Source organism: Chiloscyllium punctatum, chromosome 11 (assembly GCF_047496795.1).
Source record: "Chiloscyllium punctatum isolate Juve2018m chromosome 11, sChiPun1.3, whole genome shotgun sequence".
In the NCBI taxonomy this organism is placed as follows: Eukaryota; Metazoa; Chordata; class Chondrichthyes; order Orectolobiformes; family Hemiscylliidae; genus Chiloscyllium; species Chiloscyllium punctatum.
This window is the reverse complement of record NC_092749.1, coordinates 23488727-23514252: the sequence shown is the minus strand read 5'-3', so window position 1 is coordinate 23514252 and position 25526 is coordinate 23488727. Positions and strand designations below refer to the sequence as shown.

The window sequence follows — 25526 nt, the reverse complement described above, 5'->3', positions numbered from 1 at the left end:
GCACTGAACATTTAGTAGTACAATTTCTTCCAAATCACCACAGCCCCAAGGACTTCTCCAAAGTTCTAATTTCAGCACTTAGCTGAACTTACTGATGCTTAGAACCTCCTGCTGAATTTAAGCTGTCCACTTACTCTTGACTTCACACTGAGCCACATTGTTAATTATACATCCCTTGACTCCCAGAACGACTTCTTAATTTCTGGCTGCACAAAGCCAGTGGTGCTCAAGTTGTACAGCACAGATTAAAAGTTACTTTTTGTAAGGACCTCTTGCTCTCTCCCTCCCTCTCTGTCTTCAAACTCCAAATAACTGTGGCTCCCAAACTGCTTTGAATGACCTGTTGAAAAACTTGCTGCACAGGCTGCACCTCTATTGCTGGGAAGAGTTAAATTTAATAATCCAACAGACAAATGCAGAACCCTTTGGAATTGCTGTCCCCTGAATGCTTCAGTGTTTACTGTGCTGGCACTTACACACAATAAAAAGGAATTCATCATGCAAGGTACTGATATATCAGCGGCTATAGTCAGGGTTGTACCACAAACAAGTTGACATGCAACAGGCGATAATGTAACTGGAATATCAAATACTGTATTCAACTCGCGTGTGTTTGTGGACATGTGTGTCTCACAGATAGGTTTTATGTTTTTCATGAGAGCCCTCCTGCTTTACCAGTCAGGTTTATCTGTGTGCCCATCCATCAGTAGCTTGTGTTGATCTCTCTTGTGGCACTTTCCCAGTCGGCTGTGCCCATCGCTCCCTTTGGTTTATGTCTGCTTATCTCTGTCCTCTCTGGAAGACATTCTCCATGCCTCTCACCCACCGTGCATATTGTGTTTTTCCACTGACAGACCCGGTGTACCCCATCCACAACCCCGCTGGGTGTTATGCTAATGGGCAGATCCGTGCCCATGGAGACAGGTGGCGTGAGGATGACTGCACCTTCTGCCAGTGTATTAATGGAGAGCCCCACTGTATGGCCACAGCCTGTGGTCAGAGCTGCTTGAACCCAGTGAAGATTCCAGGAGAGTGCTGCCCTGTGTGTGAAGGTAAGGAAGCCTTTAAAATTGAGAATATAATTATGTTCGTTCAGGGCAAGCATCGAAACAAGCTTACATAAAAAAACACATTGTAGTCACACATGTTCAGTGGCAGCAATTTAGTGAAGTACACAGATGGATAATATGCTAATTGATAGAATTGTGTAGAATTAATATTCCACTCCTCCAGTGGAGTTAATGATAATTACTCCTGGAAATCAAACTGCTTTTCATCAACTACGTACGTTTTGAGTCAGACTTCATGGCTTTTTATTATGATGATGAGTTCCTAGCGCCAACAGGCTGTATCAATACAAGAGGCACGGACTGTAGGTTCCAGGCCCCATGTTTCCTTGGCTGTGCAGTACAGCTGAGAGAGAGAGACTGAAACAGAGAGTGTGCAGGAGACTCTGAATTCCTCAATATACTGGCCCATCCCTCAGAACCTAGAGGTGTGACAACAAGGGAAAGCCAGGCTGTCAGCTCTCAGAGATTCTTGTTCTGTAACCCAATCTCTACGCTGCCTTTTGAGTTGCTGCTTCCGTGCAGTGCCTGCTATTCCAAGGGGATACGGAGTGACCCGCTCTGACACCAAAGGCCTGTGGTGACCCTTTACCGCCAGCCGTGATATGAAAAAAAATGCCCCTCTGCTTCTTCAAACCTCAGTTTCACCCCATGGCCCTGCCCCACAAGGCTCGAACTGTCGGTTATAAACTCCCCGTGTCCCATTCCTAACTGAAACCCATCAGGAACAATGTAGAGCATGGAAGGAGGTGACCAGTGGGTAATGCCCCCTGATGGTCAGAGAATCTGGTTGGGATGGGGCCAGAGCCGAACAGAGTAAGGGTAAGGGGGTGATCTCTCTCCTGATGCGTCACGGGGAACTCTTCTGAAGATTAAAATAACATACTATCTCTTCTTTCTGATGGTGGGCGCCTGGTAGGGACAGCAGCAAACATGCGACTATATCAAAACGGCAATGGATCGCAATTATGTTCTGCTCCTTAAGCTCTCATTCATGGTGCCCTGACATTCCCGTCACAAGGGCTGACACCATCTGATACCTGGGACTAACAACATCGCCAGACTGAGGGGTTCCAGGCTGGGGAGAAGATGTTTCCTCTATTTTAATGATTACCTCCTATCTCAGCATCCCAACAACCTCACCTTGCCCTCACCAACTCTCATTTCATAATAGGGGGCTGTGGGATTGGAAGAGGTGTCATTATCAGCCCTCTAAGGGTTTTGGGAAGGTTGCCTCATCTTGTAAAATACCAAAGCCTGACACAGAGCTGGTTCAATCAGTGAAGGCCGTTCGCTCTTTTACATGGGAAATTGGGAATCTGAGGAATGCAAGTGGTAAATGAAAAGTTATTTTTGGAATGGTTCATATGTTTTCACTGGGATCTTACAACAACATTTGCAGAACATTTTCAAATTCACACCTGGCAGGTGGCTGCTTTGAGTTAGCAGGTCATGAAGGAACCTAACGCACAGAGCTTGACTTGTTCTCCCTGATATCTGCTGGGTGGTATATTTACCCTCTGATGTCTGGAGTAAGGTATGCTCCTGTATATCGTATAGTAATTTCATTACAGTTCATTGCTGGCAGGTGCCTGGAGACAAAGGAAGGTAAATGAAGTATAGGGCTATAACTATCTACTGTTCTTCCTGACTGTGCGTATGGTAAATGCTGAGAAAGGTTTGCAGGAAGAGTTCCATCGGCCCGTTTGATCTCAGTGGAGTCCTTTTGATCTCCTCCTACCAGGATACCAACCCAAATGTCTTCCCCACTACAGCATCCAGCTGTCTCTGAAATAGCTATAGCCCTTCGAACTTCAGCCACAATGAGTTCCAACCCCTGCTCACCTCCAAGAAAATGAACGCTTCCTCGGCTTTTGCCCCAAACAGCCCTGACCCTATGCCCTCCTACACTGCAGCGTAACCGTCCACCTTCCTTTATCCCATTCTCAGCCAAGTCTTGCTCTGGATTCTTAATGCTGTGAGGGTGCACTGGACTGTCAAAGAGTCTTTTGGATCAGGGCCCATTCTCCTTCACAGATGGGGTCTACCTGAGGAAAGACTGGGCTGGTCTCCCTGGTGTAATGGCCAACAACAGATTTATCAGTTGGGAGCAAGGGTGGTGTGTCAGAGAACCAAGGTAGAGCCTCCTAAACAGCTTGCCCCTGTATCCATGCTGTCATCCAATTACAACGGAGCAGGTGGATTTTTTTTTCCCATGGGTCAAATCCATTTAAATCAGAGTCAGGAGAAAAGATGGCCGACCAACAGGGCATTTTGTGATGCTTTTTTCCATTGGAAAAGTACTGTCATTCATCTGAACAACGCACAGGCTGCTCAATGTAAGATAAATAGAACATTCTGGAGAAACTAAGAAGGCATGATTATATCTGTGGAAAAAGGAACAGAGTTAGCATTTTGAATCCCACTTGTCTCTTCTTTAATACTGAAAGTAAAGGTCCAGTTATCTTTTAGGGATTAAACAGGTGGTTCCGAGCAGAAAGTGAGATGCTGTTCTTCCAGCCTGTGCTGAGCCACGGTGGAACACTGCAGCAAACCCACTGCAGAACAAACTTGGAAAAACAAAGCATGACATTGAGCCACATAAGGCTGTATTCAGTCAGGTGACCAGAGGTTTGGTCAAGAAGGTAAGTTTTAAGGCCCATGATAAAGAAGGAAAGTGAGATGGGAGAGTATTTCAGAGCTTGTGCGGAGGTCACTGAAGTACAGTAATCATTAAGGCGGCCAAAGTGACGCAGTGGAAAAGATGGCTTCAGGACTTTGAGTTAGAATTTGCGTTAGTAGAGGGATTCCATCTCCAAGTTTCCATATTCATATTTAATTATTGTTAAAATATTTTAGCAAAACACTTTGCTGTCCATTGTGGAAGGTAACTGGGTCAACGAGCTCCTATTTTTCGAGCTGACTTTCTGAAAATTTCCCTTTCTACTGTTCAGATCTTCTTAATTTCTTCAAGGCTTTTTGAATATCTTAGCTGAAATACTACCTCTTAATAGCTTAGTCAAGGACTTGCTGAAAGAGATTCCTGTTCCTGGCAGGTAGGTCAGGACATCATTTCTGCTAATCAAAGCAAAACTATGTCAGTTTAAAAGTTTCCCTTTAATAATCAGATATCCGTGCGAAACTCAGGATCAGAGAGAGGGAATTGTCAGTAACTCAGGGTTAAATTAGGAAGATGAGAGGATGGTGTGTTGCTTAATTCACTTGGGAATTAGGCATATGTAGATTTATCAGAATGATACCAGGAATTAGGAAGCGTATGTATAAGGAAAGGTTAGAGAAATTGGCCTTATTCTCCTTGGAATAGAGAATATTAAGGGGTGACCTTATTAAGGTGTTTAAAATTCAGAACAATTTTGACAGAGTAAAGAAGGATATTCTGTTTCTACTAGTTGTTATTGTCATTAACTAGGGGTCACAATTTCAAAATTATTGACAAAAGAAGTAGGAGTGAGATGAGGAGAAACTTCTTAACTCAGAGAGTTGATAGGATGCACTGTCTGGGTAGAGGAGTGGAGGCATATGAGGTTTCAGAAGACAGCTGGCCATATATTTGAAAGTGATGAAGTTACAGAGCTAAGGAGATAGGGATGAAGTTAGAGGAGCTACGGAGATAGGGCTGGAGAATGGGACTAGCTGGGTAGCTCTTTTGGGAGCCAGTACAGACACACGATTGGCCAAATGGCCTTGTTCTATGCCATCGAATTCTATGATTTTATGTGGTATAATCTTGGTCGAGGGGGTAAGTGGGTTGGAGTTGCAGTCATGAAAGAGTACATTGTGTAGAAGGACTCAGCTTGATGGAAATGCCCAACCCCTTGGCCAAGCCTCCCTGTGTCTCAATGGCAGAATGGTATCAGTGTTGGCATTCTGAGAGCACTGTGTCACTGGACAATCCAACAGGACCAATGTCTCCAGTTCCTTAGAATTTTTCATCCTGCCATCCAGTCCCTCCCCCACACTCTCATCCCCTGCTTGGCGGAATTTGTAAAATTAGATGGACTTTCCCATCTCCTGTGGTATTTTATCAGTGGTGGCCTGCCTCTAAGTGGTCAATTAATTAGCTATATCAGGGCTTTGTACTGTCACTGCTGATATGTTGACTTTGTGGTAGGAGTGGAGGAGGGAAGGCGAACGCTCTTTAGCTAACTCCACTTGATCAAATAATATCTCTACCAACACTACCTCCCCCCACTTCCTGCCTCAGAGTCAAGTAAAATTTGACCCTCTTCTTGCAGAGGGCAAAGGGGGTTGGAGTCGGGGTGGGGTGGAACGTCTAGCTGTTCTGCATGGAACTCCAGCCGATAAGTAACCATTTAGCACAGACCAGGTAATTGATTACTTGCCTCACTCGCACTTTCCCAGTACAGTTGTCATTCCCAGAAGCCTGTGGAGGAAGCACCCTGAGCACGGAATGCAGGGTCTACATAGTGAGTTTCAAGGAAGGGCCTTATAAGAGAGGAGAGGTGGTGTAGTCCATTTGGGAAGAGAATTCCAGGGAAACTTGAGGCTTGGCAACAAATAATGGACCAAAGGAGGTGGATGAGCAAGAGACTGGAATCAGAGGAAACTACAGCTCTCAGAGGGGTCAGGATGTAGAAGTGGGGAAGTTTATTGAGGTAAGGAGGGTGAAGTCTTGGAGGGATTTAAATATGAGGATGAATATATCTTTGTATGTCTTGAGACCACCAGGATGGCTAAGGACAAGCTGGATCTTAGACTTTTTCTTTTAGCAGTTACTATAAGAATCTGTGTTTGCAATGTAACTCAGTGGGAATTGTACAGATGACCTTGGTGGAGGGCATTACACTATGAGGCATATTTTATGAGGGTGAAGAGTAGAACTTCAACCAGCAGAATATTGACAAAATACGTTCAGGAGGTGATAATGATATGAATAGAACATCTGATACTGCTGGAAAACTTGCAATTATAATATAGACTCAGTATCAGCTCAAAGAAACCACAATAAATTGACGCAAAGCTAGCCCTTGGAATTGTGTAGTTATTTTTGCTTTTACTTCCACAAGGCCAATGCATGGCAGGGAGCTACTAAATACTGAGGGAGAGTCCAAGGTGAGATGGTTGCCATAGTGACAGCAAGCAGACAAATGGGGACCAAAAGAACTTCTAAATTGCTTTTACCTCGTAGGTGATGATTCCAAGCCAGATATTATCTCCCTTCTCTATGCAAAATAAATTCCATGCTGCTTGAATGTGTGATAAGGATGTGTTGTTCATTGTGTAAGACTGCGTTCACTGTATAAATTACACACACATACATTGCTGAAGAAACCCTACATATCACAAAAGAAAGCTTCATTCTCCAAAATAATTCACTATGTCTCTTCCCTGTGAAACTCTTTCAGCACAAGTGTGTGCACGCACACAAATATGCAAATACAAGTATGCACACACATATGCATGCAGGCAGACAGGCAGGCATGCACAAGCATACGTGTGCGCACACACACACATACACACACACACGCACAGGTCTCCATAGCTTCTCAAATGCAGAGCAATGCACTCAACTTTACAAGGCAACTGACATGGACACCACTTACAATCAGCTATTGAGAAACCTACATAGTTCACATTCCAGAGGGCTTGGACCCCTGCAATATACGAGAATCCTTGAGTGAGAGAAGTCATGTTTGGAGCTCTTGGGACGTGGAAGGAGGATGTTGAGTGTGGAGAACAGTGGGAGGGTGAACTAAGCTGGATCATATTGACACATTTCCCCCTCCACTCCACCCCCACCCCAACAATCAATGGGATGTGTCTCTGCACTTCAAACCGCACAGATATCTGTTGCTACTTTCCCATCTCCCCAGTGCATTGGTTTAATACATGACCACAGTACAGCAGTCAAAGAAGATTAGATTATATTGCCTGTGCAGGGTTTGTTTCTTCTCCCAAGCTTAGCTATTGTTTGTCTATTCCAGTGTGTGGAAGTCTAGCAATGATTCTGCCTTTATTTGTTGAGTCTTGTGTGGTGAAGTGAAAAGGGCAGATGTTTTTCTTTCTCAGTCTGCATTTTTTTTGTGTGAAATTATTTCCATTGTCCTCTGTTCTCAGCTCATTTAATCACAGGCATGCATATCCAAAAAAATGAACAGTGTTTGAATTTGTACCTTGATACAAAAAGAGCCACTGAAGCCTATCCACAGCCAACAGACAGGTATTCTGTTCAGTGCAGTGCCAACCATGGCTTCTGAGTGAGAAGATTGTCACTTCAAATCCACTTCAGAGACTTGGGCTGACAATTAAGTGCAATACTGAGGGAGTGCTGCACTATCTGAGATGGTGTCTTTGAGCCTAAAAGATAGAGGATTATACAGCACTTTAGAAAGTGGAAAAGCAGTGGAATTGTCTCATATTTAAGCTGGTCGATGTAACTCAAATAAATTCTGTTTATTCTGTCATTTTTGTTTGTGGGAGTTTGCTGTTGTGTTGCCACATTTCCTGCATTTGAACTGTGACTACCCTCCAGTAATGTCTGCTTAGATGTTACAAAATGTTTTGGGATGTCCTTAGTTTGTCAAGATATTATATAACTGCAAAAGACTCTGCCTTGCACTTTTCGCGTCTTTGCAGCATTACTGGGTTTGTCTACTTAAGACTGGGCTTCCCTTCATAATTGATGTTTGAGCCTTGTCTACCTCATGTCCAGAAGCACTTACCACCATAATAAGGAGGCACCAAAACAGGACGTAATGCCCTCTCTTTATAGAATCATGTAACTTTAAAAGAAAACTGAATGTACTTAGTGGAGGTGCAAGGTGGCAGAATAATTATGTTCAGCAGCAGCAGCATGAGATTTTAGCCACAGCTCTGCGCACCATCCTCTCCTCATTGTACTTATACTGTGAGAAGATCTTAGGATCAGTAATCATCTTAGCAAGGCTGCGCTGTGACCATCTGGATGAGCCATCCAGTTAGTTCCACTCTCCAGCTCTTGCCTTAGAGCTGGGCATTTTTTTCCACTTCCAAATATTTATCCTATTCCTTTCTGAATGTCACTATTTAATCTGCTTCCACCAGCCTTCGCAGGAGGTGTATCCCAGATCATAACAACTCACTGTAACAATTTCTTTCCGTTTTCACCTCAATTCATTCATGTTCTTTTAGCATTTAGCTGAAATCTGTAAGCTCTGCCTACCAGCCCTTTTGTCATGAAAAGCAATCTCTCCTTATTTAATGTATCATAACCTTTAATGGTTACAAATGCCACAGTTGGACTATTATGTGCACTTTTGGTCTCCTTATCTGAGGAAGGATGTTCTTGCTTTGGAGGGAGCACAGGGAAGATTTACCGAATTGATTCCTCAGATGGCAGGGCTGACAAATGAGGAGATTTTGGGTCAGTAAGGATTGTATTCACTGGAATTTAGAAGAATGTTAGGGGCATCTCATAGAAACCTATAAACTCCAACAGGCCTTGGCACATTAGATGTTGAAAAGATGTTCCCAATAATGGGGGAGTCCAGAAGCAGGGGTCAAGGTTTAAGGATATTGGGTAAACCTTTATAGGACTGAGAGGAGAAGAAATTTCTTTACCCAGAATTTACTCCCACAAAATATTGTTGAAGCCAAAACATTATGTGTTTCTCAGAAGGAAGTAGGCAAAGCTCTTGTGACTAAAGGGATCAAGGACAATAGGGATGAGCAATAAATGCTGGTCTGTCTCACAAATGAATTTTAAAAATCATAGCCGCAGGATTAGGTTGGTGAGCTCATGGCTGATTCTGTTGTATGGCAGGGCAGGCTCGTGGGGTCAAATAGCCTACTCCTGATCCTGTCATCCATGTTTCTGTGTAACATCTCTCTCAGATTTCCAGTTAATCTTCCCTACTCCCAGGAGAACTGCTGCAACTGCCCAGTCTCTCCCTGGAGTTGAAGTACATAAGACCATAAGAAATAGGAGCCTAAAACTCTGCTCCATCACTCAATGAGATCATGGCTGACCTGATAATCGTCAACTCCACCTTCCTGCCTTTTCCTCATAAGCCTTGATTCCCTCCCTAATCTGTTTATCTCAGCCTTGAATATATTTAATAACCCAGCCTCGACAACCCTCTGCAATAAAGAGTTTCAAAGGTTCATTACCCTCTGAGAGAAGACATTCCTCCTTATCACCGTCTTAAATTTGCGACCCCTTATTCTGAGATTTTCACTCTGGCCCTAGACTGTCTCTCAAGAGGAAACAACATTTCCACACCTATCTTATAAAGCTCCCTAAGAATCCTGTATGCTTCAATAAGATCATCTTTCCTTCTTCTAGATTCCATGAGTACAGGCTCAACCTCCTCATAAGGACATCCCTCCATACCCAAGATAAACTGAGCAAACCTTCTCTGGACTGCCTCCAATGCTAATAAGCTCCTCCTTACAAAAGCAACCCAAAACTGTTCACAGTATTCTCCATGTGGTGCAGCTAGTACTTTAGGAAAGGCTTGCCTATTTTTAAACACCATTTGTTTTGAGATAATGGCCAACATTCCAATAGTCTTTCCTGTTACCTGCTGACCTTGAATGCTAGAATTTTGTGATTTATGACCCAAATCCCCCTGTGCTCCACCTTTTGCAGTCCTTTCCCATCTCAATAATATTCACCTCCTCTATTCTGTCTGCCAAAGTACTGAACTTCATATTTTTCCACATTATTTTCCATCTGCCAGGTTCTTTGCCCATTTGCTTAATCAAAGGCATTCATTCTGGTGCCATTCAAATAAATTCACCATGGATCTTATGAGACCTTAACATCTTTGATAAACTGAGATGCCCAGAACCGCTTCAGGCTCACAGTCTTTATTCCTGATGAAGGGCTTTTGCCCGAAATGTCGATTTCGCTGCTCGTTGGATGCTGCCTGAACTGCTGTGCTCTTCCAGCACCACTAATCCAGTACAACATTCTACCTAACCAATGATTAACTGAAGTTCAGGAAAACTGCTAAAACAAGAGCAAAATGCTATACTGGGGATGTTGACAATCTGAAAGGAAAAGTGCAGGAGAAAGAAGATGAGTCATACTGGATTTAAAACATTAATTCTGTTTCTCTCTCAGCACTTACTGCCAGAGCAGCTAAGTTCTTTCAGTTCATTTTATTTTAACAAAATTGTCTTGGTTCTGTGGTCTGGAGGCCAGGTTTAGCTCGTGCCAGTAAATGAGTTTGGTCAGAGTTAAAATCTCATTCTCTGTCTCAGTTTATAAAGCCTGAGGGACCACCAACTTTTGTTTAACCGCAGCCTTCCCAGCATGTCCCATCAGCTTCAAAGACAAGTACCATTCTGTCCCTGCACCACCGTTAACATTTCATTTTCCCCTTTGCAATTCGCTGAAGTCAGCTTTCCTCCATTTGGGTATTTTCACATTTAATCTTTCTTCATCCTTTTCCATAAACCAATTGATATTATGGTCACGGCTTCCCACTGAAACATCTTCACTTAGAGTCATAGAGATGTACAGCATGGAAACAGTTCCTTCGGTCCAATTCATCCATGCCAACCAGATATCCCAACCTAATCTAGTCTCACCTGCCAGCACCTGGCCCATATCCCTCCAAACCCTTCCTATTCATATACCCATCCAAATGCCTCTTAAATGTTGCAATTGTACCAGCCTCCACCACATCCTCTGGCAGCTCATTCCATACATGTACCACCCTCTGTGTGAAAAAGCTGCCCCTTACGTCTCTTTTATATCTTTACCCTCTCACCCTAAACCTATGCCCTCTAGTTCTGGACTCCCTGACCCCAGGGAAAAGACTTTGTCCATTTACTCTATCCATGCCCCTCATAATTTGGTAAACCTCTGTAAGGTCACCCCCCAGCCTCTGAAGCTCCAGGGAAAACAGCCCCAGCCTCTCCCTATAACTCAAATCCTCCAACCCTGGCAACATCCTTGTAAATCTTTTCTGAACCCTTTCAAGTTTCACAGCATCTTTCCGATAGGAAGGAGACCAGAATTGCACACAATATTCCAACAGTGGCCTAACTAATGACCTGTACAGCCGCAACACGACCTCCCAACTCCTGTACTCAATACTCTGACTGATAAACAAAAGCATACTAAATGCCTTTTTCATTATCCTATCTACCTGCGACTCCACTTTCAAGGAGGTATGAACCTTCACTCCAAGGTCTCTTTGTTCAGCAACATTCCCTAGGACCTTACCATTAAGTGTATACGTCCTGCTAAGATTTGCTTTCCCAAAATGCAGCACCTCGCATTTATCTGAATTAAACTCCATCTGCCACTTCTCTGCCCATTGGCCCATCTGGTCAAGATCCTTTGTAATCCGACATAACCTTCTTTGCTGTCCACTACACCTCCAATTTTGGTGTCATCTGCAAACTTACTAACTGTACCTCTTATGCTCATATCCATATCATTTATGTAAATGACAAAAAGTAGAGGGCCCAGCACCATTCCTTGTGGCACTCCACTGATCACAGGCCTCCAGTCTGAAAAACAAGCCTCCACCACCACCCTCTGTCTTCAATCTTTGAGCCAGTTCTGTATCCAAATGGCTAGTTCTCCCTGTACTCCATGAGATCTAACCTTGCTAATCAGTCTCCCATGTGGAACCTTGCCAAACGCCTTACTGAAGACCATATAGATCACATCTACTGCTCTGCCCTCATCAATCCTCTTTGGTACTTCTTCAAAAAACTCCATCAAATTTGTGAGACATGATTTCCCACACACAAAGCCATGTTGACTATCCCTAATCAGTCCTTGCTTTTCCAAATATGTGTAAATCCTGCCCCTCGGGATTCCCTCCAACAACTTGCCTACCACCGACATTAGGCTGACTGGTCTATAGTTCCCTGGCTTGCCTTTACTGCCCTTCTTAAACAGTGGCACCATGTTTGCCAACCTCCAGTCTTCCAGCACCTCACCTGTGACTATCAGATACAAATATCTCAGCAAGAGGCCCAGCAATCACTTCTCTAGCTTCCCACAGAGTTCTAGGGCACACCTGATCGGGTCCTGGGGATTTATCCACCTTTAACCGTTTCAAGACAACCAGCGCTTCCTCCTCTGTAATTTGGACATTTTGCAAGATGTCACCATCTATTTCCCTACAGTCTATATCTTCCATATCCTTTTCCAGTAAATATTAATGCAAAATACTTGTTTAGTATCACCCCCATTTTCTGCGGCTCCACACAAAGGCTGCCTTGCTGATCTTTGAGGGGCCCTATTTTCTCCCTAGTTACCCTTTTGTCCTTAATATATTTGTAAAAACCCTTTGGATTCTCCTTAATTCTATTTGCCAAAGCTATCTCATGTTCCCTTTTTGCCCTCCTGATTTCCCTCTTAAGTATACTCCTACTTCCTTTATACTCTAAGAATTGACTCGATCTATCCTGTCTGTACCTGACATATGCTTCCTTCTTTTTCTTAACCAAACACTAAATTTCCTTAGTCATCCAGCATTCCCTACACCTACCAGCCTTCCCTTTCACTCTGACAGGAATATACTTTCTCTGGATTCTTGTTATCTCATTTCTGAAGGATTCCCATTTTCCAGCCGTCCCTTTACCTGTGAACATCTGCCTCCAATCAGCTTTTGAAAGTTCTTGCCTAATACCGTCAAAATTGGCCTTTCTCCAGTTTAGAACTTCAGCTTTTAGATCTGGTCTATCCTTTTCCATCACTATTTTAAATCTAATAGAATTATGGTCACTGGCCCCAAAGTGCTCCCCCACTGACACCTCAGTCACCTGCCCTGCCTTATTTCCCAAGAGTAGGTCAAGTTTTGCACCTTCTCTTGTAGGTACATCCCCATACTGACTCAGAAAATTTTCTTGTACACTCTTAACAAATTCGTCTCCATCTAAACCCTTAACATTATGGCAGTCCCAGTCTATGTTTGGCAAGTTAACATGCTCTACCACAACCACTCTATTATTCTTACAGATAACTGAAATCCTCTTACAAATTTATTTCTCAATTTCCCTCTGACTATTAGGGGGTCTATAATACAATCCCAATAAGGTGATCATCCCTTTCTTATTTTTCACTTCCACCCAAATAACTTCCCTGGATGTATTTCCAGGAATATCCTCCCTCAGCACAGCTGTAATGCTATCCCTTATCAAAAATCCCTTATCAAAAATGCCACTCCCCCTCCTCTCTTGCCTCCCTTTCTATCCTTCCTGTAGCATTTGTATCCTGGACCATTAAGCTGCCAGTGCTGCCCATCCCCGAGCCATGTTTCTGTATTTGCTGTGATATCCAAGTCCCATGTTCCTAACCGTGCCCTGAGTTCATCTGCCTTCCCTGTTAGGCCTCTTGCATTGAAATAAATGCAGTTTAATTTATTAGTCCTACCTTGTCCCTGCCTGCCCTGACTGTTTGACTGGCTTCTGTTCTCAACTGTATCAGTCTCAGATTGACCTCTTTCCTCACTATCTCCCTGGGTCCCACCCCCCACCTTACTAGTTTAAATCCTCCCAAGCAGTTCTAGCAAATTTCCCTTCCAGTATATTAGTCCCCTTCCAATTTAAGTACAATCCGTCCTTCTTGTACAGGTCACTTCTACCCCGAAAGAGATTCCAATGATCCAAAAATGTGAATCCTCTCCCATACACCAGCTCCTCAGCCATGCATTCATCTGCTCTATCCTCCTATTCCTGCCCTCACTAGCTCATAGCACTGGGAGTAATCCAGATATTACTACCCTTGAGGACTTCCTTTTTAAATTCCTGCCTAACTCTCTGTAATCTCCCTTCAGACTCTCATCCTTTTCCCTTCCTATGTCATTGGTTCCAACGTGGACAATGACCTCTTGTGGCCCCTCTCCCCATGAGAACATTCTGCCCCCTTTCTGAGACATCTTGATCCTGGCACCAGGGAAGCAATACACCATTCTGATTTTTCGCTGCTGGCCACAGAAACGTCTGTCTGTACCTCGGACAAGAGAGTCCCCTAACACAATTGATCTCCTGGAAGCTGATGTACTCCTCATTGCATTAGAGCCAGTCTCAATACCAGAAACTTGGCTGTTCGTGCTACGTTCCCCTAAGAATCCATTCCCCCCCCCCCCCCCCCCCCCCCCCCTCCCCGCCCACCACACATTTTCCAAAAGAACATACTTGTTTGAAATGGGTATAGCCACAAAAAACACCTACACTAGCTACCTACCTGTCTTACCTTTCCTGGAGTTAACCCATCTATGTGACTGTATCTGAGACTTTTCCCCCTTTCTATAACTGCCATCCATCACATACTGTTGCTGTTGCAAATTCCTCATTGCTTCTAACTGTCTCTCCAACTGATCCATTCGATCTGATAAGATTCAGGACCAACAACATTTATGGCAGATGTAATGCACAGTAATCCTTAAAAATCTCTTTAAATTCATCTGACAAGAAGCACATTTCACTCTACTAAAGGTTAATTTTGCTTCTTCACAATCTACAGATCCAGAAAATAACACCATCTTATTCCTGTTTAATAACTGCACCAGGTTAAATTAATAGTTATGGCTTATATTTTAAGTTTAATCAAGAGACAAATCTCCAAAAACATATAATCAAGAAAGAACCCACTCTACTCACTATTGCAGACTTTCTGTAGGTCACACTTAAACCAACAGTACACTCATCTGCTTCTTTGCTGTGAACTTCAAGTTCCTCCAAGTTCAGTGGTGAATTTCACGGTTTGTTAATTTTCTCAGACACACTCCGATGTCCAGCAATACATGAATTCAAACAGTAAAGGCACTAACTGTGCAGGTACACTTCAGTGTCAGTTTCTTTCTCTCCTGCACTGACCTCACCATGTGCTTCCTTTGTCTATGCTTCTCACTTTTAAAAATTCTGTTGTTCTGACTTTTTTTTCCGAAAGTTCCAAAACAATGCAACAGCATATAAAACAGTAATTGCTGCTCCTGGAATTCGAGGAAATCACCTCCAGCACATAAAATACCTCAATAAAGGAGCAGCTGTTACAACCTGAATTTTTTCCCATCCTCCATCTTGGATTACCCAGAATCCTTAATTTTCACTTGCCCCTCTTAATTCCCCAAAACTAGACCCAGCACTGCTTCCTTCCTCACTGGGCAAGAAACATATTGATTGGGAATGTTTTCTTCTAAGTATTACAAAGAGTTCCTCCTCATTCATTTGAACTGCTGTCCATACAGGATATTTGAAGTCTATTTTTATCACGCAACTCTTAAATTTTTTCATCTTTTCAAAATTTTTTAGTGAAATTTGCTCCTTCCCATTATTTGGTGGTTTGTATTATATACTCACAGCATAGTAGTGGCTGTGTCATTTCTCAGCTTTAACGAAATTATGTGTACCATTCTTTTCTAGTACTGCAACAGTATCTCAGATCAATACTGCTATACCTCCCTGTCTATCTTTCTTAATGTATTACAGCCAGGGCTATTATGTTCCCATTTGCTCCCTTACATTCACTGTGTCCCTGTTATCTTCACTATTATGCCATGATGCTACTGGTGGTTATAGTTCACCAGCTTCATTTTTCTAGTTCATATGTTTATTTATGCATTTGCTCTTGATATGTATCTCAGAGGGTGCCTTACGTTGCTGCTTCACTGTTTACCATCCCTGGGAACGAGGAACCGAGGTGAGGGAGGTGTGACGGGTGGCAAAAAGAGTGCAGCATTGGAGATTGGGACACATGGTGAAGCAGATCATTGAACACACAGGCACCACGCATGTGCATATGGGCAGGGTCATTTGGCCTCCAGATTCACATTGACGCAGTCCAGGGCCACCAACGTTCCTCACCAGTATGGTAGCAGGAGAGCCACCATTTAAAGGCTTTGTACCTTCAGTGGCATGAAAATGAGCGAAGGCTGTTGCTTCTCTGAGTGTATTGTTTGTTAGCCCTTGGGGGTACTCAAATTGTTTGCAATGTAAAATATGATGGAAAGGCTCAGAGGGCACTTTTTGAATATCCCTCTTTCCCTTTCCACACCCTCTGTCACAGCTTTCCTGTCCTCCTCCCGTTTTGCCACATCACAGATGAAACATCGGTGAAATGGAAGCTCAGTGGGAGACTAGTTTTGTTGTAGCTGCTGACTGGATCCTCTCCCATTTGTTCCCCCATTTCTCTTGACTGACTGTTTGCATACATTGCAGTTTCTGATTTAACAGTTTTAATCCAGGATGGAGCGTGTGGTGATTGAAACCAAGTGGATCTTATTGACTATGAGATCCCTGGTTAGGGTGGTTAACCTAGGCCAAGCAGGGAGCCCTGGCTGACAGATATAAACAGGAGATTCAGAGAGTCTCTTTATTCTAGGGATTAGTTCTGAGTTGGCTAGTCAGAGACCAAGTAACTGTGCACATATAAATAAAGGGTGACTTGGTGACTGGATACTAGCCTCTGTGCAGTGATTTCAGAAGGGATCAGTGGGAACCAATGACTTACATTGTGTGCGGCTGATCAAGTGTGATGCTATCGGTTGATAACACACAAGCTGGACAGATACTTGTGGGTCATTTTTAAAACGCAAAGAAGAACAGGAGTCAAATTAATACATGAGGAATTAATCCTTCAAGAATATCGACGTGAACACATATTGACTATTGCCCTTTTTAACCACTCAATTTCTCTGGTACACAGTTTCTCCCCCCGCCCACACTGCACCTACCAACTTGACGCCTCAAGGGTCTGTATCTCATATTACTTCTCATTTTCAAAGTTCAGTGATATAAAACATGCCCAGTGTCACCTCTGGCTACGATAGACTGTGTCTGCCAGATGATTAATGGCTGAAATAAGCTGAACCCTGACTGAGTCCCCGTCGCAACTCACAGCTGCTGCAGATGCACTGCAGAGGATTATTCGACACTGTGAAACCCAGGCTCTGGCCTGGAGTTATTTGGACAGTGCAGAACAAGGGCTTTTTTTCAGCTGAGGTGGGGGTGCTGGTGGGTATCAACTGCTTCTCCATTTTCTAGCCTCAGCATCAAACCCCACTCTCCCCCCTCTCCCCAGCATAAGCTTCAAGCTCGACACCTGCTTTAAGTTTCCATGGCAACCGCGAGCAGCCCAGACTGCCTTTGACCTTGAACTGGAACCATCCACTGACTGAAAACAATCAAGGCCGAGAGAGGCCTTTGCACAATGAGAGGAGCTCTTGCCAAAGAATTCCAGATACCTGGGATACTACAGTCCGATTAGAGTGGTGTGGTAAATACTCCGATATCTGAAGAAATGGAAAGAATGTTACACATGAGAGGCAGGAAAGCTGATGGAATGTTTCCCAGGAATGAAATGGAAAGTTGTGCAAGAGTTTCAGATGGCGTTTCTTTCCACTCTCCTGCCTGCAGTTTTATTTATATTTTACAACCCTCCCTTTCTCTGAACAAGCTCCACACTATTCTACAGCCAAGAGACTTATTAAGACTCAGTCCTCTGGTCTCTTTCAAAGCTGTTCTTAAGTTGTCAATGTAAAATTTCTAATGCCTTTTATTTTTTTGTAAACATACTGCCCAGCTGATGTGTGTGTAGGAGCATGGACATTCCTCCCCCAGTAAAAGCAATTATTAGTAACTTGGCTATTGGCCTTAACCCACGGGAGGAAACGAATTATCAAATTGTAAATAAGCCACATGTCTGAGTGACATTTCTGCTTTTGCAGAATGGTCTGTATAACTGAAATAATTGCACTTGGTATCCTGTCACCAAGTCACCCTTTATTTACATGGGCTCTGACCAGGCAGCTCAGATCTGGTCCCTAGACTGAGGAGACCTTCTGAATCTTCTGTCTGTATCTGTCAGCCAGGGCTCTCTGATTGGCCCCAATTAACAGCCCCAATGAAGGATCTCATGCTCAATGTGATCCACTTAGCTCTGATTGCAGTCACAATAAAAGCTAAGTTAACTCATTATCAACAATGTCCATTTTAGGTAATAAGGGCTTCTGAAGCACATTCTTAACTGAACCTAGAGAATCCTTTATTTAGAATTCTGAAGATCGCGTGCAAAGTCCTCAAACGTCAGTTGACAACAGGATCAATTGGCCCCCACTCAAAGTGGATTTAAACATGGGTCTAATTTTAACTGTCTATAAGTTAAAATTGGGCCTATCTGAGAGTTAGGATGTTAGTGCTAAGTGTGAAACAGTGCCACCTATTGGGGGACTGGATTCACTCAAAGACCTACAGAATAGCCTCTTCCTCAGTGGTTGACTGATCAGATTTCACTTTTATACTAGTGGAGTGTACATACTGCTCCCATTGAGCCATTTTTAAGAAATAGAAACAGCAGAAGCCAGGAAGTGAGTAGCATCTGTTCCATCCTACCAGACAATTCAATACAAACTTGTTGCATCTTTGGTTCTGCCCAGCCCAAACACAAAAGTACAGTACTGCACATGTTGAAATGCTGCAGTAAAAACTGGAAATTCTCAGCTGATCAGGCAGCTTCTGTGCAGAGAGAAACAGAACTAATGTATCATGTTGATGAACTTTAATCAAAATGATTTTTTTTTCAGTTGGGTAGGATCTACTCTTTTGAATGAGATATTAAAACCAAGGTTGCATTTAGCCTCTTAGGTGGAGAGGAAATATTAAATGGCACCTTTCAAAGATGATCCAGGGAGTTCTCCCAGTAATTAAAACAGAAAATGCCGGAGGAATTCAGCAGCAGGTCTGGCAGCGTCTGTGGAAAGAGAGAGAAACAGAGTTAACAGTTTGTGTCTGCTATGACTCTTCATCGGAACTCCTCAGTCATAACTGGACTCAAAACATTAACTCTGTTTCTCTCTCCACAGATGCTGCCACACCTGCTGAGTTTCTCCAGCACTTGCTGTTTTTTAATTTCCAAACTCCAGTCTGCAATAATTTGCTTCTATTTATACTTTCCAGTACCATGACCACAATTGATCCCTCAATAAACATCACTAGAGCAGATTATTCCATTGCTGCACAGAAATTAACTGTTGCTTTTCCCCATATTACATTAGCGGTGGTAGTTTCTGGTGTGAAAGTTCTGTCTTCCTCTCTCTCCTGCTCCTCTGTATGATTCCAAGTGGGTGGATTAATCAGGGTTCTTTCATTGTGTCTCATGAACCTCTGCTGAACAGCATCACAAGTAACATTCTCTAACTAAAACCTCATTAGACTCACCTACATAAAACTGCCAAGTGCCCCATTCACTATAACAATGGAATTTACCTCGAGGGTGGGTCTGTTTAAAACCAGTGCAGCTTTTGGATTCCGAGTTTAACCCAGTATCATTCTCTCACAATGATGAGTCTGCTGGATAGTGACTGAACCCAGTCAATTACCATCTTAAACCACGATGGAAGCCTTGCGTGTGAATAAAAGTCAGCATTTTCAAACAATCCATCATTGACCCGCTGCAGACTAACTAAATGGCATTTTTTGACTGTAACCAGGTGCACCAGCAGTCACTTTGTTTTGTAAAATTCTTTGTTAATCTCATGCTGAAACCGCAATGCTCCTGCCTAACCGTAGTTGGTTAGTGATGAATGGGCTGCGCCTGTCACCTTTGACACTTTGGCCCCCATGAGTTTCTGTCCAGGAGACATTCCTTCCACAGTAAATGGCCATTCAGTTCAGCTTGAAATGTGAAATATGCTCTTTGCTCTGAGGTTTTGGCAGGTTTACCCACAGTGCAGTCATAAAAAAGAAAGGATCCGGACAATTCAATCAATTTGTTTGGCTAAGTGGAATAAAGTCCAGTTAATTTTTAAATCAGATTTGACTTGAATTCGCATCACTCTCACAGGGCTTGACACGATTCCAAAAGACTCATAATGTCTCAGCCACTTGTGGGTTTTTTTTCATTCCCCCACTCCCTCTCTTTTCCTTTGTTTATTTGCACAGCAGCCCAGCCCCATCTGCATATTCTGAGTGTACTTTTATTAAACTTCACACCACTGCAGTGCCATGGGGTCGTCTGGTGTAGCTGCTGGTGTTTGACTGTTCACTGTCCCAGGAGGTTTGAGTTGTGTAGCAACATGCTGTTCTCATGTGCCTGTTATAATCTGGAGTTATAGGTATCAATATTAGAGACTCTATGATGTTCTTTCCATCGTGTGACTGACCAAGAATCTCTTCCGCTTTCACCATGGCGTCCTTGAAAGGTTTGAGAGATTGACACACAACCTTTTTGGCCACATTACGAATGCACCTTCCTTGATTCGATTTGATTTATCATTTTAACATGTACCTAAGTACAGTGAAAGGTTTTGTTTTACGTGCAGTACAGGCAGATTATAACCTGCAAAGATCATAGGGTAATTGAACAGAGCAAGGAATACAAAGTTACGGCTGCAAAGACAGTGCCCGAAAAGCAAGATCAACATTAGATTTGCAATTTGAGAGGTCCATTCAGAGGTCTAATGACAGCAGGGAAGAAGCTATTCTTGAACATGTTGGTGCATGTGTTTAAGTTCTAGGATAAGATGCACACCTGAAGCTTTGCACTCAGAGGCAGTGTCAGAGCACTGCACCACAAGATGTCCTCACATGGGGTAGCGTTGAATACTTGAACGAAAAGGTTAGTATGCAAGTACAGCAAGAAATCAGGAAAGCTAACAGAATTCAGATTTTATTGTGAGGGGAATTGAATTCAAGAGTATTGAGGTTATGCTTCATTTATGCAGGCCATACTGGAGAACTCTATATAGTACTGCTCACTGTACTTACAGAGGGATGTTAATGCATTGGAAGTGGTTCAGAGAAGCTTTACTAGACCAGTGCCTGGAATGAGCAGATTGCCTTATGAGGAAAGGCGAGACAGGCAAGGCCTGTATCCTCTGGAGTTCAGAAAAGACCTAATTGAAACATATGTTACATATGTTATATGTTCCAATGGGGGCACTTGACTGGGTGGATCTTGAAAGATGTTTTCTCTTGTGGAAGAATCTAGAGTGAATGGTCATAGTTAAAAAATGAGGAGCTGCCCATTTAAAACGGAGATGAGGAAACATTTTTTTTCTTTGAATTCTCTTCCTTAAAAGACAGCGGATGCAGGATCTTTAAATATTTTCAAAGCAGCGATGGATCAATTCTTGGTCACTAAGGGCCTGAGAGGTTATCAGGATACACAGAAATGTACAATTGAGATTACAATCCGTGATCTTAATGAACGATGGAACAAATTTGAAGGCCCAAATGGTCTACGCTTGTTTGTATGTTCATAAACCCTCTGGGAATCGAGCAAAACTCATGAATTTCTCATCAAGTGAGAAGTTTGGTTCTCATCAGCGAGGTCTCTGAGTGCAGAAGGAATGCACAGTTCAGAAGCAAAGACCTACATTTATATAGCAGTTATCATAACCTCAACAGATCCCAAAGGACCTTATAGAATTTGAAATGTTGCACTGTTGGTAGTGCAGCAAACTTCCACATATATCAATGTGAATATGACAGACAGTCGTCAATTTTGTGATGTTGATTAAGAGATAAATATTTGCCATGATATTGGGAATTACCATAAATGTCTTTTTCAAAATAGTGCCATGGGATTTTCTTGTGTGAACCTTAGTGTGCAGATGGAGTCTTGGTTTAATATTTCATCTAAAAGACAACACCTTCAGCAATGCTACGCTTCCTTGGGAGCAACAGCGTCAAGTCTTGGACTAGTACGTGGAGCATGTCCAGAGGTTAAAATGATATCAACTGAGCCATTATTAACACCCAGTTCATGAGGTGAAAGCAGCACAGGCACTATATACTGATGGGACAAGAGGGGAGGCTATTCAACAGCTCCTTGAGCCTGTTCCACATTTGCAAGATAATAAGATATATAAACAAAATTTGGCCATTCGACCATCAAGTCCACTATACCACTTGATCATGGTTGATATGTTCCACAGTTCCATTCTCCTGCCTTCCACCCATAACTTTTGATTCCCTTACTAATGAAGAATCTATCTATCTCTGTCTTAAAGATACTCAATGACGTGACCTCCATAGCCTTCTGTGGCAACGTGTTCTGCAGATTCACCACCCTGCAACTGAAGAAATTCTTCTTCATCTCAGTTCTAAACAGTTGTCCCTTCACTCTGTGACTGTGCCCTCAGGTCCTAGTCTATCCTACTAGCAGAAACAGCTTCTCAATCCAGGCATTTCAGTATTCTGTAAGTTTCAATTAGATCGCCCCCATTCTCCTAAACTCCATCATGTACAGACCCATATTCCTCAACTTCTCCTCATATAACAAGCTCTTGATCTCTGGGATCATTCTCATCAACCATCTCTGGATCCTCTTCATGGCCAGCACATCCTTCCTTAGATACAGGGCCAAAACTGTTCACAGTATTCCAAATGCAGTCTGACCAGAGCCTTAGACAGCCTCAGCAGTACATCCCTCCTCTTGTATTCTAGCCCTCTCGGAATTTTGCTAAAATTGGATTTGCTAAAATTTGCCTTCCAAACTGCCAACTAAACGTGCATGATAACCTTAAGAGAATCTTGAGCTAGGATTTATAAGTCCATTGGTGTTTCAGATTTCTATAGCCTTTCCACATTTAGAAAATAGTTGACACCTCTATTCTTCCGATCGAAGTGCGTAATCTCACACTTTCCAACGTTATATCCCAACTGACCACTACTTTGACCAATTCTCCGAGCCTGTCCAAATCTATTTGCAGCCTCCCTCAACAATACACATCCCTCCACCTATCTTTGTGTCATCTGCAAACTTAGCAACAAAGCCCTCAATTCCTTCGTTCCAGATCGTTAGTGTATAACATTCAATTAGATCATGGCTGATCTGTTTTAGCTTCATCAATGTAACCAATAATGTTTATGTAAAAATATCTTCTGAACTCTATTTCTTTTGTATTTCTGCCAAAAATAGTTATAACAAACCATTTCTGCTTCGTTTCATATGTATAGGTAGTTCCTTTCAATCAACTTAAGTTTAATTCAGCCCATTGTTTGTCGATTTGACAAATCGCCTGCACCCTGGGCAAATGAATATTATTGTTCCAGCTTTAGTAAAATATCATTTCATGTGAAAATAGCTCAAAGCACTTAACATGATGAATTCCTGATAGAGTGCAGTAAGTGTTGTCAAATGTGACAGTCAATCCATGTGGTCAGCATCCCACAAAAAGCTAGGGAAACAAGAGGCAAGGCAATGTATGCTTTTATTAATTTCCTTAACCTCTGAACATGACTGTGCTTCATTTGTAGATTACAGTAAGCTATTTGACTACCAGAAATGTTACAAATTAACCCATTCGTGTCCACGAAGCAATCTGTAAAATTAATGCAGACAAATACATAAAAGTGGATAAATCCCCAGGACCTGATCAGGTGTACCCTAGAACTCTGCGGGAAGCTAGAGAAGTGATTGCTGGGCCCCTTGCTGAGATATTTGTATCATCGATAGTCACAGGTGAGGTGCCGGAAGACTGGAGATTGGCTAACATAGTGCCACTGTTTAAGAAGGGTGGTAAGGACAAATCAGGGAACAATAGATCGGTGAGCCTGACATTGGTGGTGGGCAAGTTGTTGGAGGGACAGGATTTACACATATTTGGAAAAGCAAGGACTGATTAGGGATAGTCAACATGGCTTTGTGTGTGGGAAATCATGTCTCACAAACTTGATGGAGTTTTTTGAAGAAGTAACAAAGAGGATTGATGAGGTCAGAGCAGTGGACGTGATCTATATGACTTCAGTGAGGCTTTTGACAAGGTTCCACATGGGAGACTGATTAGCAAGGTTAGATCTCATGGAGTACAGGGAGAACTAGCCATTTGAATACAGAACAGACTCGAAGGTAGAGGGTGGTGGTGGAGGCTTGTTTTTCAGCCTGGAGGCCTGTGACCAGTGGAGTGCCACAAGGATCGGTGCTGGGTCCTGTACTTTTCATCATTTACATAAATAGTTTGGATGTGAGCATAAGATATATAGTTAAGCAAGTTTGCAGATGACACCAAAATTAGAGGTGTGGTGGACAGCGAAGATTACCTTAGATTACAAAGGGATCTTGGTCAGATGGGCCCGTGGGCTGAGGGGTGGCAGATGGAGTTTAATTCAGATAAATGTGAGGTGCTGCATTTTGGGAAAGCAAATCTTAGCAGGACTTATACACCTAATGGTAAGGCCCTAGGGAGTGTTGCTAAACAAAGAGACCTTGGAGTACAGGTTCACAGCTCCTTGAAAGTGGAGTCGCAGGTAGATAGGATAGTGAAGAAGGCTTTTGGTATGCTTTCCTTTATTGATCAGAGTATTGAGTACAGGAGTTGGGAGGTCATGTTGCGGCTGTATAGGACATTGGTTAGGCCACTGTTGGAATATTGCGTGCAGGTTTGGTCTCCTTCCTATCAGAAGGATGTTATGAAACTTGAAAGGGTTCAGAAAGGATTTACAAGGATGTTGCAAGGGTTGGAGGATTTGAGGTACAGGTAAAGGCTGAACAGGCTGGGGCTGTTTTCTCTGGAGCATCGAAGGCTGAGAGGTGACCTTATAGAGGTTTATAAAATCATGGGGGGGCATGGATAGGATAAATAGACAAAGTCTTTTCCCTGGGGTGGGGGAGTCCAGAACTAGAGGGCATAGGTTTAGGGTGAGAGGGGAAAGATATAAAAGGGACTTAAGGGGCAACTTCTTCACATGGTACGTGTATGGAATGAACTGCCAGAGGAAGTGGTGGAGACTGGTACAAATACAACATTGAAAAGGCATCTGGATGGGTATATGAATAGGAAGGGTTTGGAGGGATATGGGCCGGGTGCTGGCAAATGGGTTAGATTGGATTGGGATATCTGGTCGGTATGGACAGGTTGGACCGAAGGGTCTGTTTCCGAGTTGTACATCTCCATGACTCTAATTGCATCAGGAATCATGCAATAACAGACAGACTCAGTGATCTTGAACAAACCTGAAATTAGGTTAAACAGTTCCAGAAGGCACTATAACAAGAGTATAATCAAATGGTTACCAGAAACGTACGAACAGTGAAGGGAAACTTCCAAAATCAAAATATTTGAATGGAGATCTTTGCTCTTCCTCGCTTGGAGCCCAATTATACAGTCTGTGTATAGTCAGCTGTAGAAATGAGCAAAGAATAGGCCTCCACAAATGGAAGTAGTGAAAAATTAGTATTAAATGTTCGAGATAAATAACTCAGACACAGTGTGAAAAGAAGTGCTTCCGAATAAATTATGCATCTTTACAGAATATTGGCTTGTTATCTTAAGTGAGTGTAAATGCAATTAAACTTTCAAAAAACTTTCACTGATAGTTTTATCATTTTGAAATGTATCAAAGTACTTTATGCAGTTAATTAGTTTCAAAGAGCAGTGATTGTTGCAGGTAGATACAAAAGCATTCTGCTCCAGAAATAGCCCATAAGCAGGCAGTGAGATGACTGGGTTATCTCATGGATGTTGGTGTTGAGGTTGCATTGCTGATATTGAGGAACATCCCTGCTCTCTTCGGAATCGTTAAGAA

General features: G+C 42.8%; 1 protein-coding gene across 1 annotated transcript in view; it reads left to right on the top strand.

Moving 5' to 3' along the window:
* The window catches only part of crim1 (cysteine rich transmembrane BMP regulator 1 (chordin-like)), a 211218-nt gene that overhangs the window by 131901 nt on the left and 53791 nt on the right, over nucleotides 1-25526 (top strand). The window contains exon 7 of the mRNA XM_072580500.1: nucleotides 855-1052. Coding sequence (XP_072436601.1) covers nucleotides 855-1052 — 198 coding nt within the window. The remainder of the gene's footprint in view (nucleotides 1-854; nucleotides 1053-25526) is intronic.